The sequence below is a fragment of the Gasterosteus aculeatus genome, chromosome 11, assembly GCF_964276395.1.
Source record: "Gasterosteus aculeatus chromosome 11, fGasAcu3.hap1.1, whole genome shotgun sequence".
NCBI classification, from domain to species: domain Eukaryota; kingdom Metazoa; phylum Chordata; class Actinopteri; order Perciformes; family Gasterosteidae; genus Gasterosteus; species Gasterosteus aculeatus.
In genome coordinates this window covers 8328164-8340649 of record NC_135699.1, presented here as the reverse complement: position 1 = coordinate 8340649, position 12486 = coordinate 8328164, and the positions used below count along the sequence as shown (strand labels likewise).

Below are 12486 nucleotides of genomic sequence, written 5' to 3'. Positions count from 1 at the left end.
CAACAGCTCTTGATAACAGTATTTATTGTTTTCTTCCTAATCAGTTTTAAATTCATTGGACAAATACAGTCTTGTGAAACATGTCACAAGGAGCTGGAGGAGATCAGCTACAAAATGTGGTGCCAATAAAAATAAAAAAAAGAAAAAAAAAGGGGAGGGAGGGGGGCAGGGGAGTAATATAGTAAAATACAATTTATACAGGGGTCAGAATAAGATTTAGTGTTTTGTACATTTTCTTTGTAAACAATAAGCATATTGAAACAATATGGCTAATTAGATCTGGATATCGGTCAAACTGGAGAGATGAACACTGGCTGGCATAAGACATTTACTTTAACCCGTAAGTCTTAGTGGGTCACATAAATGGCGTGTACACTAAGCTAGTCGCACAGAAACATGACATCTTTTTTTATCCCCTCCATACATACAGCAGCAGCTCTGCTACATACATCAAACCTTCACTCCTTTATCCTGGTTCACTGTGATATGAGGTATACGCAAGGCAAATCCCTTTTAACGCCTCCGCCGTTCAGCACGGCGACACGTTACTGCAGACGTCACGCATCGCGTTCACTCTGCCGTGTTTAATGATTGCTGAAAACAGGCCGTCGGGGTGTAAAGGGGTTCAAGCACTCATTCAGCAGAGCGATATCATTTTCTAGCACTCAAGGCCAGTTGTAGGAAGACAGCGTACTTATTGTTGGCTTTACGAAAGAATTGTACATAAATACATGGAGAAAAAAAATCCGCAAGAAATTTAACATTTACTAGACAATAATCTTGCAGCCTGCACTTCACAGGAATAGGCACCCAAATTCTAACAAGACATAACGCTTGGTACTGCCAGCACACGTGAAATGCCTAAACGCACACAACTTTTTGGTCAGCCACCTTTTTGCTCAGTATTTATGGCTGCCTCTCAGTAACAGCTGAAGAAAATACTTGACCACTAACACATTTGTCATCAAATTCATTAAGAAAGCAAAGCTTCTAAGTAACAAGTCAAAACTAACACTAGAGGTTTGAAATACATTTACATTATCCCGAGTAAATGGTACTTTATTTTTTTAAACACCCTCCCAACCAAATCTAAGCCCTCCCTAAAAGGAGAAAGAAAATGATGAAGAATCCCACTTTCATGTGTCAACTCCTTTGACCCCCCCGTGTCCTTATAAACCATGCTGCCCAAACAAAGGGTATCCACATCATTCAGCCAGAATATGCTCCACCCAGAGACCACATCTGCATATACCCAAACACAGCTGTCAAAAAGCCAGTCCATTCCTGATGTTTGCGCTTCATTGATCCGACATGGCAATGTAAGAAAACGGCTCAAAGTGCTAACTGGATTCTATAAAAGAAATAACTAAAACCGAGGAAGAAGCAGAGGGCGGGGCATTGGGGGGGGGGGGGGGGGGGTGGCAAAGATAAGCATTGAACATCATTTTTGTTCTCCAAAAATATATCACAGACAACATTTACCCCAGAAGCAGCGCTCATGCTTCTCAACTTCAACTGGCACTTCCCCAGAATGATTAAATCTGCTATTTTACATCAAGATAGATATATCTATATATCTATATTTATAAGAATATAGATATATAGATATATCTATCTATATATCTATATATATGGCCCTTATTTAAGAAAACAGGAGTTTCACATTGACACGAAAGTACCATAATCTCTATTTAGCCAAGTAGAAAGTGTTTTCAGTGCTCAGGTGAGCTGGCAGCAGTCTGTTTATGTCACACTCATTCAACAAGTAATAAAACATAAGAAAAATCCTCTTGGAAGTCACAAACTTCTGAAAAGAGCGCTCACTGCACCTCGTAGACGTCTCTTTTCCACCTTTTCCTGAGTAATACTTTAAACCTTGTAACAGACAGCTTTATTATTTTTTGCTTTTTTGCCATTTTAACTCTGGGCTATTCCCTGCCATCGTGGTGATTTATTATTGTTTTACAATTGCAAAGTTGATTGCCCAAAAACCGTAGCTCATTGTAAAAGAAGTAGGTCATGTACTAATCTATAATTATTTAAAATGTACTTTCAGCTCATGAATTATGACCAGACATAATGCCACTAATAAGACAAGAACAAACAGTAAATACACATTTAACTTAAAATAAACAGAATTTAAAAAATTGCATTTGCAGGAAGCCATGTGGGCTTATTGTGGGGAGAGGAGAGGGCACAAAACCAGCATTATTATTATAATAAAATTAAACATAATAATAACAATAATATTAATAAAATAGGAGCACTAAAATTAAAGGAGAACACCAAATTTAACGAGTGTTCTCTCATCTGTAGCTTTGGCTTGTTGTAGTTTTGGAACCTGTACTTACCGGCTCATTGACATCGGCTAACAAACTACTATACCCTGAGAATTCAGACACAGGCGTCCGTATTCTGTGATCCACCTCCCCGCTCGAGTCAGCGCCATAAGACAGGCCGCGCCCTTCTGACTTGAACTGGGAGCCAAAGGCCTGGGCAAAGTTTTCTATCTGGTACGAAGGCTTGGAGGAGTCCAGAGAGGCCAAATCCTGCGAGGGGGCCAGCGCGTAGACCACCGTGCCGTTCTTGAGCGGAGCTTGGTCCTTCTGGGTGCTCAGGTCAGACGGGCTAATCTGGTAGGAGGACGGGGGAGTGGAGGAGTGCTGCTTCTCCATCTGGTCAGTGAGCTCCTGAGAAGGGGTGAGCTGCTGGTGTGTGGAGGCCTCAAGGCCGCTCAGGTGGAAGCTGTGCTGCGGCGAGGATCCCGTCAGCATCGCAAAGTGAGACTTTGGCACAGAGGAGGGCAGCGAAGGCGAGGCCACAGACTGGCCGAACCCGCACTCCATCGGGGACGTAGTGTAAATGTTCTTGTCAGCGTAGAGGGGGTTTCCCTGGGAGCTGGTGAACGGCCCGGAGGCGGCGGACCCGAGGCCCAGCGGGAAGCCGGCACTGTGGCTGGTGCGCTCCAGAGCCTGCAGCAGGAAGCGAGAGTACTCGTGCATCATGACGGTCTTGTCTCCGGACGGGCTGGAGGCGCCGGGGTTGTGGCCGATGTCAGAGCAGTCCGCCGCGCCGTGGTGAAGCTCCACGGGATGGTCGCTGATGTCAAAGTGGACGTCGTGGTGCGAGCCGTCGGGTTTCTGGGCGTAGTGGTCGAGGAGGCTCTGCAGCACCTCGTCCGGGATGCCGGACTTGTCGAGGCTGAGCGGCGCGTCGCTGTCCAGCACGCTGGAAACGACGCCCTGAATGACCGCGTGGTGGGAGGACAAGTGACCGACGTCGTATTCGCCGCCGGCTCCTCCGCCCATCCCGGGCCCCGATGGGTTTGCACCGTTGGCCGCGTTAAGGTAGCGCCGCTTTTTGAGGAACTGCATGGCGTCGTCGTAGTTGCTGGTGCTGGTGGCGGGCCCTCCTTTAGACCCGTTAGCGTGCAGGAGGCCCAGGCCGTCCATGCCATCGCTCTGCTCCAACGAGCCCGCTTTGGGCTGTCCCGGGGCCGCTTTATCCAGGCTCTTGCGGTTGGCCTTCTTGAAGGCCATCTTTGGGGACCGGCCCTGGTGGCCCTGCTGCATGCTGGATCCCGGCTCAGTGGAGGAGGACACGGTTTGATTCTCCATTGAGTAATCGTGGATGCTGTAGCCTTCAGGCACGTCCCCGCGAATATGCGGTACCCTCAACCCTCCTCCGTCCCCCTTCTTCTTGCGCCCCCCCCCCTCTCCGGAGTTTTTGGACCTCCCCCTCTTTCTCCCAGCATTTCCCTGAGTGATTCCATAGCTGCCATTTCCCAAGCCTACACAACCGAGGTCCATCATGCCAGGATCCAGCCCCTTCTTTATGGGATCTCCGCAGGTCCGCTTGTGCTTCAGCAGTCGGTCGGTCCTAGAAAAATACTGACGGGAATAATACCAAATGTCATTTTAAAGTTTTGATCACATTTGATAATCAAGATTCTGAGCAGCTCACGGACCTGTTGGCAGGTCTCACATCTGTACGGCTTTTCTCCGCTGTGAGTCCTCTTGTGCCTCTCCATGTGGTACTTCTGAATGAACCGCATGTTACACTGGTCACAGCTGAATGGCTTCTCTCCTGCAATATAAAACAAACGCTCAGGGTTAAATGCACACAATGACTCACAGATTAAAGCAGATTAGAGCAGATACGGTGCGGGTGGTTGTTCGATAAACACTCACCGCTGTGGATTTTCTCGTGTCGCTGGAGAAGGTATTTCTGAATGAAACTCATGTTGCACTGATTGCATCTGAAGGGTCTTTCACCTGAAACAAGATTTGGTTTATATGGGTTCCATATTGCTTCCCCTCGCCATTACCCTTCTGTAGAAACACATGCACTTGTAAGAAGTAATGAATCAGTGTTCACCAAAAGTAGTATGTGTTGCATATGCTACTTGAGCTCTACCTGATATACCATTTCGAACAGTTTTAAGAAGAAAGCAATTATCTCATAACTGCTAACTCAGAAACATTACACAAATGAAATGGGAAAGATGAGATTAACAGGGAAACAGTGATTTTCAAGTAATCAATCCTGTGTCGAGACAGAAGGAACCAATTATGCATACAAGTTGACTCAAGACTAAAAATACCGCTCCATTGTGCATTATAATGCAGTATTACAGGTTGGACCAGCAGTAATTTAGCTGACTCTGCAGACATTCAGGCCTGGAGCTGAACGCGACGGAGCAGAGAACTCCAAAAAAAAGGACTCCAGGTCGTGCTGCCCTCAGTTTCCGTCACAGTAATGTCATTTTGACATGACTCGGTTTGTTAAAGTTAACAGCCGCACACGTTGCTGCGCTGTGATGCATCAAAACGACCGGCAGTTTGATTGATGTTTCTTCATGTGTGACGCTACGGGCCAGGGATCCTTTCAAACAACCGACATTTTTGGCAGAAAATTGTTTTTTCTTCAGAACTCTTACTGAGCGAGCAGGTCGAGAACTAGCTGAAGACAATGTTGGATGAAGTGATCTTAAGTCGACATCGAGAAGCACGCGAGGGAGAAAATATAAGCATCGTAGGGGACGTGTGGACGCCTAAATACCTGTGTGGATGAGAACGTGTCTGCGCAAGTGATAGGAGCTTCTGAAGGATGCGGCGCAGTGCTCACAGATGTGGGGCTTTGTTCCCGGCGACAGGCAGCCATCTGCATCCAGCATCATTGATTGCTGTGGAACAACAGAGACACGGTCAGACATTGTCTATATTAATCTTAATCTATTTATTGGAAGAGTTCACATAGAGTAGAATGGATATGTATGATGAGCCCTACACACATTACGCTAATACTAACAGAAGTAGACAAAATGACACCTTACATGTATCAAATTATTCTATGGGAAATGAATAATAGATTACTAGTTACCTTGTTTGTGTTTTACAAAAGGCAGAAATTTTCAATGTTAACAGAGCACATTAATATTCTTTTGTCTTTGTAAGGAATTGCTTATTCGCTAAAAAGATGGTTACTTGGTAAAAATTTTAAAAGAGTACATACGAGAACATTCACAGATGTATAAACATATAACAAACCTTTGCCTCGCTTCTCTTCTTTCTTGGTTTACCCTCCTGTCCATCACCATTTGACCTACGACCCTTTCTCCCTGTGGGCTCTTTTCCTAACTGACCCGGCAGCTGTGATGGTGACAAAGGGAAAGGTCTGTGAGCGTGAGACTGAGCCACGTTACGGTAATTATGAGATTGAAGATAAGGGGCATTCAATCTTTAAATATGATGCATACCAATCATGTTTTATGCTTTTTAAACAAACAAAAACACACAGATAATGTCTACTGATTGTTTGTTGGAAACTCATTGTGCAAGATTTGGTCCCAGTGGGGGGAAAACGCCTTAAAAGTAGGAGCTTTCTCTGCGTAGGCAGCTGCCATCTCAATGTTAAGTCTTTTATCTCCTTCTTCTAAACAAAGAAACTTAAAAACTGCACTTAACTAATCATCCAGTAGAAGTAGAACTCTTAAACGTTAGCGCTATAAAATCTTTGAAGGGGAATTTTCCCTAAAATAAATCGGCTCCTGGCTCCCCCGTAGGATCTTTCTTTTCTCTCCGAGTGAATATACTGCACGTCAGGGCCAAACGCAGACTGAGGGGAAATGTGGGCTCTCCAGCTTGTCCCAAAATACGACCAATGGTTAGGATAGAAAAAAAGGGAACCAAAGACTCGAGGGATTATTTCATCAACATCAGCTCTCCTGAGAATAAAAATAATAATGAGCCAGACTGAACTATTTATCTGTGCGCACCCCGTGTTGTATTGAAATCCTAAAAATAAAAAACATGTAGTGAATAAGAGAATGAAAACAATTTAAAATAGTCACAAAGACAACAATAATTAATTAGGTTTCCCATCAAACTTGCGTCTGGAGCCCCGATGACCTCCGATGCCTGGCTTTTGTTAGAACTGTGGTTGTATGTATTTCTATTTAAATGAGCACAAAAGACGTGTGAAATGAAGTGCAAGCTCAGACAAGACAGCTGTGTCCTTGTGAGGACGTTTTCATTCATGCTGAGGCTGCATGACATCATCCTTCTACCCAGGAAGAGAAACAGGGAGGGGAGAGGGGAGCGCATTTATATTTTGCATCTCAAGCCCTGGTAGATTTATGTCACCATAAACAGTTTCAAACAAGCTCCTCCCCTGAACCCATCTTCTGCCAGGCTCCTCCTCCTCGGGTTTCTGAAAAATCAGCTGCTTCACAACAGAGCAGAGCAACGTCGTGGGACAAATTCACCTTAAAATTATTCTAAATTAAGTCAGGATTTTTTGCAGTTTTTTTTTTTTTACAATCTGGGCGTATACGTCTCATGTGGATACAACAATGTTAACAAGCCATAGCTAATCACATAACAATGCTCCAAAGGAAAAGTCGAAATCAGCAGTCATGTAGCTTTCTATGAGGTCAATTCTTACCGATACTTAAAATATTAAATTGCAATCACTTTTAGAGCCACAGAAATAAATCTATATTATATAATATATATTGTCCTGTTATTTTACCAGTTCCTATTCACATATGTTCCTTATTTCATGGTTTGTGATGAGGTCTTAATACAATGAGGTTTCTTTAATTTTAAATATTAACGTACATCAATATCTTGATATTAAAACCAGTTGGGGAGAAAGCAACTTTAAGTAAAGTAATCCAACCTGCAGGTGCAATCGTGCTTAATGCAGTTTTGCTCCCACATTTCATTCAATCAATGAATTAGAAGGAAATTGGGTGATATATTTTCAGTCAACTTAAATTGATCATTTGTTCCTGCTTCAAACTCAAGCACAGCCATCTTCCCATCAGCGGTACTTACGTTAGCCATGTTGAGGTCATGCACCAGCAGGTTCTGGTTGTTGCTGACAGTCACCTCCAGCAGCTCAGTGCTCTTCCCCAGCCCTCCGGGGTAAACCGGCAGGCGGTAATCGTGCTCCGACAGCTTCTCCTGCTTGATACCCATGGGGTGAACATAGTCTCCCGGGCCCGCGCAGCCCATGCGGCCACCCTGGTAACCCATGCTGCAGTCAGGCGACTCGCGTTCCTTCTTCAAGACCATTTCTTGAGGATGAACGTCCTGCATGACAGAGTGGGCGGCCAGCCGTGTGAAACTGGTCACTGGAGGGAGGTGGCTGAACATTATCATGCCGGAGCCAAAATTGGAGTCCATGCTCCCGTTGGAGCGCAGGTATTCATTGCCCAGTTTGTCTTGAATGATGTTCATGATGGATTCCGGCGGGCAGGAAAACTATGGGTTGGCAATTAGTGTCATCCTGTGAGGAAAGGGGGAGAGTTGACATTAAAACATCAATAGGTTAGTTTTAGGGAGGCCCTATGAATAGCAATCTGTGAAGATATACACAAATAAAGACAACAGATAACAATTACAGAGCCAGTTAAGCCCAGTCTTTAGGAATCGGTGCCGCGGCCTCTGATCTAACAACTGGCCGCTTAGTCGGATTACACCGGACGGTTTATGGGTCAAGAAAAAGGCTGCAGTCTGGTACCATGACAGGTGGAAACACACAAAACAGACAAAGCTGGGGTTATAGCGTACACAATTCTCCCTGTTTTAATTACAGTGCCTTTGTACGCTATCGCACGGGGCAAAAAGGTCACTGGCTGTAATGCTAGACACAACACGAGACGGGGAATGAGAGGATTGAAGTAGTGTTAATCTGTTTGATGGGCCTGTCCGACCCAGTCATCCTATTTGCATGAGCTTATCTGCCAATGAGAGTGTACAGACTGCATTAGAAAGACTGGTGTGATTACACAGTTGATGCATAAACAAATGCATTTTTGTAATCGCTCTGAGCGTCACGTCCCAATGTAGGTATTCGGTAGGTGTTGATATGCAGGTGTAAGATCCAAAGTATATACTATGCTATGCTCAACGCAATTTATTAAGTTTGTGAAATTTTGGAAACGAGTTCTCTTTGAATTGCACACGTTTCCCTAAAGTTACCGCGTAAAGTAGAGGATTACAATCCCTCCTCGTAATGAGTGCTGCCAAATGCCTTCAGCTCCGATGGGGCGCTAGCAGCAATAACCTACTCAGCTAACACAAAGACAACTTTTAATGAAGCAAACCAGACTTAAACCACTCCGGATAACTTCGGCTTTCTCAAATGTGTTAAAATAAACTGGTAAAGAGCACCTTAAATTTGCGATAATTTGTAAAAACGATAATGCTTGCAATTAACGTTAGCTACCAAGCTAACCATTCGGCTAACCACTCTCGGGGCCCTTCTTTGTGATGCAGGATCAGGCAATAATTAATATGGCCATGAAATAACAGCAGCCGACCGGAGCGCGATGAACAGCAAACAAACGAGCCACGATAAGCAGGGGGGAAAGCACAAAGCAGGTGGAAAGGCTGTGCCCTTTTTCAAAGATGTTAGTTCGTTTTGTACTTTTCTTTGGTATGACATTAAACACATTTGCAGCAGATATCAGCGCACGCCGGCGTTACTAAACGTTAACTGAGCGCACGGGAGAAACCACCAAGGACGAATGCTGGTTAGCGCGTGAGAAATAAAACAAAAACAAAAACAGGCACCGGTCTCCTCGTCGTTTGTACTCATTCTTAACCGTTTTGTTCTCCCCCCTCCTTCCAAAGTCGTGGAGTTCGTTTCCTGGTCCGTGAGCCGAGTCGTAGGCGACAAGAGCGACAACACGAGCACGAGCCATAACAAACGGCCCACACAACTCCGGCGAACAATGATGCTCGCCCGGGCTAGCCGCGGCGGCTAGCTTAGCAGCTAACTAGCGGTAACGTCAACGGCAGCGCGCCGCGCTTTGTTGTCTGTCCCGTGCGAGGAGTTGAGCTGCCACGGCGGCCGCCTCTGCCCCCGAAAGTCGTTTTTTTTTTAAATTCGTTTCTCTTACCAGTGCAGGACCATGACCCGCTGCCGTGGCTCGTGTGATTCACCCTCGGCTGTACGTTGCGATATCTAAAGCCAAAACATTGTTCTCCCGCAGCTGCTGGGTTCTTCCATCTTGCCTCGGCGCAGAGGATTCTGGGTCCTGCCGGCGGACGCGTCCCGAAGAGGGATCCGATACTTATTTAAATATATCAACAACAACAACAAAAAAGGAAGATTAAATGCCATTTAAAAATATGCTTTGTGGAAACGTTAAGAAAATATGTCGATTTTATTCATAAAAATATATTGTTCAATTAACTACATTTTTATTACACTATTTGAAAGTTTAAAATGATGTTTATGTGATTCTGCAGCGTGTCGTGTAACGTGTAAAATGGAGGGACAGAAAGCAGAACATACCTCACTCTAGAATGGGAGGATTTTTTGCTGAAGTGCCACAATGCCACCTATTCCGCAATTTGTATTTCATCCTATATAACGGTATAATAGTAGTTTAGTGTACTTAATTGCACCATCCAGAAACAAAACATAGGGAAAAATAATTTCAGCCATCAAAGAAAGCAAGAAGGAAAGCTCACCTTACTGGCAGGAAAAAACAAAGGTTCTTAAGATTCCAAGGGCTGAACTTTTCAGACCAGTCATTCAGATGATCATGACGGATGTATATAGATGTGATGCTGACTATATGTTTAAAAAGGACACCAGACAGTCCTCACACCCCCCACTCACAATTGGATTTGTTAATGAACTAATTAATTCAGAAATGCAGATAGAGAACGGCAAAGAAAGGGAGTGTCCCTACTCCTTTTAATATCATCCATGACAACCAACACAGCTGACAGTGATAGGTTTGAAATCACTCTCATCTTTGGGTGTTTGAATGATGGCCGATTGATGAACTGAGTGTAGATGGAAGTCAGATTATGACTTTAAAGCTGCATTGTGATTTAAAAAACATAGAGGTGTGCTTGCATCCTGGTTGAATTGTACCTCTGTGTTTCTAAAAAACGAGCATGCATGGCTTTTTAAGGTAAATAAAGTGGATGTCAGATTTGGGATCCGTACCAAGTTCTTTGCTGCCTGTCTGCTGTTTGTTTGCTGTGCTGGAAGCGTAACAAAATAGTGAATAATGACATTGCGGTCTGTAAAGCCAAAACAATGAGCTGAATGAAGGTGAAATTAAGCAGAGAGGACCCAAATCGTCATTCTCTTTTGGGTTTGAACGGGTAGACAGGTGATCCACCTCTGATATAAAGATATTTCAATTATAGGTTCCAGTTATTATTCAGTTTACCTTAAGTGAAATCCTGTCAAGCTTCAGCACAACACAATAGAACATACACATAAAGACACAAAGACAGAACATCCTGTAAGGACGGAGTCCACTAGGTGTGCCATTGTGAGTCTTGTATGTCAATGCAAGGTTAGGAAATGTCATTATGTGGCTCAGCTTTCCATTAGTCACTTCTGTGAGCTCAGTGTGGGACAGGGAGGTCAGAGACACTACGACTCCTGCACTTAAGAGCCACGTCGTTGCCATTGACTCCACCTTGAATCCATGCCTTAACTGGAATAATCTGGCCGCATTGCAAAGGAGACAGAGGACACGGACCACTGCTGTGAAGGATCACAAATAGTCCGATAATGCCATGCCTGAAATTGTTGGTAATTAGTGTATTCTATGACATGATTATAAATTCTGACTCCTCATTAATAATTCAGCCGTTGCAGCATGTCTTTGTTCCTGCTCCCTCTTCCCCTAAATTCATCCCACTTACTCACACATACACACACTGAAAACAAATTATTCCGATATATACGCTAAATTTCCTTCCTCATTGGCAACCAGGAAAACTGTGCATTCGGGTTTCAGTGGTTTCCTGTGTGTGGGCTGGATTGGATTTCTCTCACTGATGCCTTCACATAACAGATGGCGATCTTGGCCGTCTACACTTTAATCCTCAATTGTCAGGAGGATCACAGCCGTGTAAAAACTCCCTATACTCAGATCGTCTGTAACTTGTCAGGTATTAGGAAGCCTGTGCAGTGGCCAGACTTAAGCAGTGGGGATAAAACAACTCATGGATGGTTTTATTGGGTTCGCAGTTTATTTGTTGGCAAAGGCTAAAAATCAAAAGCTTGGCCAATACCACACCCAATTTATTAGTTATTCTATGCAAAAGACAGGACCTATACACTTGCAAAACCACTTGAGGCCACTGTCAAATTGATCAAACCAAGACTGTCTACTATTTATTATGTTGGAAGGGATTTCCAACTTTTGTAACTGTTTTTAAAGATATTTATTTGAATACAGAAATTGTATCCAAAGTACTACTTCCGTGAAAAGAAAACCTTTCTTGCGCTAAATAAATACCCAAGACCAGCAGCTGTGTATCTTATCTTAGCACAACATCTGTATACAGTCACAGTGAGGGTGCCATGCAACCTACTGCAGGAAGTTACTTTGCCCTGCTGAGAAACAGTTATGTAACCCCAGTAAAAGACTTCTACATTTACGAGTTTTTGTATGGATTCAACAAATGCAATATAACATGTTAATAAGTAAGCCAAGCTAGAGCTGCTGAATTGAATAAGGCGTTTCAAAACCAATGTTAGTAGTTGGTGACGAGTCAAATCCCATTTTGTGTTCTGATGTAGGTTTTATCGCCTGCAGCTCTGGTGCATGGTGATGGAATATCATGTCTACAATATGATGCACTTAAATAAAAAAGATTAATCCAAATCCATTGTATTACAATATTTCCAAATTATCTTGAAATACAGTATTTGATCTACCTGTCTGGTGTTAGAAACGTTAAAGGATACTGATTTAGCTTAACATGTTGTTAAATTGGAGGAGTCCCCTGTAACATTACTAAAATCATTAGATGAATCTACCTGTGTCAAGATGGAGTGCTGGACTTTAACAGATACATAACCGTCCAAAAAATTCAAGCCCACGGCAAATTAGTTCACTCAATCATTACTAAGCCGACTGCCGACAGGAAAGCGCTCTGGCAGTATATCTGTGTTTCTTGTTTCCTAATGTTATATGCGCAATTTTGACTGATT

At 43.7% G+C, this 12486-nt stretch overlaps 1 protein-coding gene across 3 annotated transcripts; it reads right to left on the bottom strand.

Moving 5' to 3' along the window:
• Positions 1-7: 7 nt before the first annotated feature.
• On the bottom strand, positions 8-10157 carry znf281a (zinc finger protein 281a). 3 transcript variants are annotated; one of them, XM_040190754.2, is made up of 9 exons: positions 9990-10157; positions 9811-9881; positions 9413-9585; positions 7341-7794; positions 5550-5651; positions 5062-5185; positions 4191-4274; positions 3968-4086; positions 8-3890 (listed from the first exon to the last, which is right to left on the bottom strand). In XM_040190754.2, exons 4-9 carry the CDS (start codon positions 7743-7745, stop codon positions 2307-2309), a joined length of 2418 nt encoding a protein of 805 aa, XP_040046688.2. In that variant the 5' UTR covers positions 7746-7794; positions 9413-9585; positions 9811-9881; positions 9990-10157; the 3' UTR covers positions 8-2306. The 3 variants fall into 3 exon arrangements, with proteins under 3 accessions (XP_040046688.2, XP_040046689.2, XP_077939738.1); XM_040190755.2 differs by lacking the exons at positions 9413-9585; positions 9811-9881; positions 9990-10157 and adding an exon at positions 9116-9303; XM_078083612.1 differs by lacking the exons at positions 9413-9585; positions 9811-9881; positions 9990-10157 and adding an exon at positions 9084-9273.
• Between the last annotated feature and the right edge of the window lie 2329 nt (positions 10158-12486).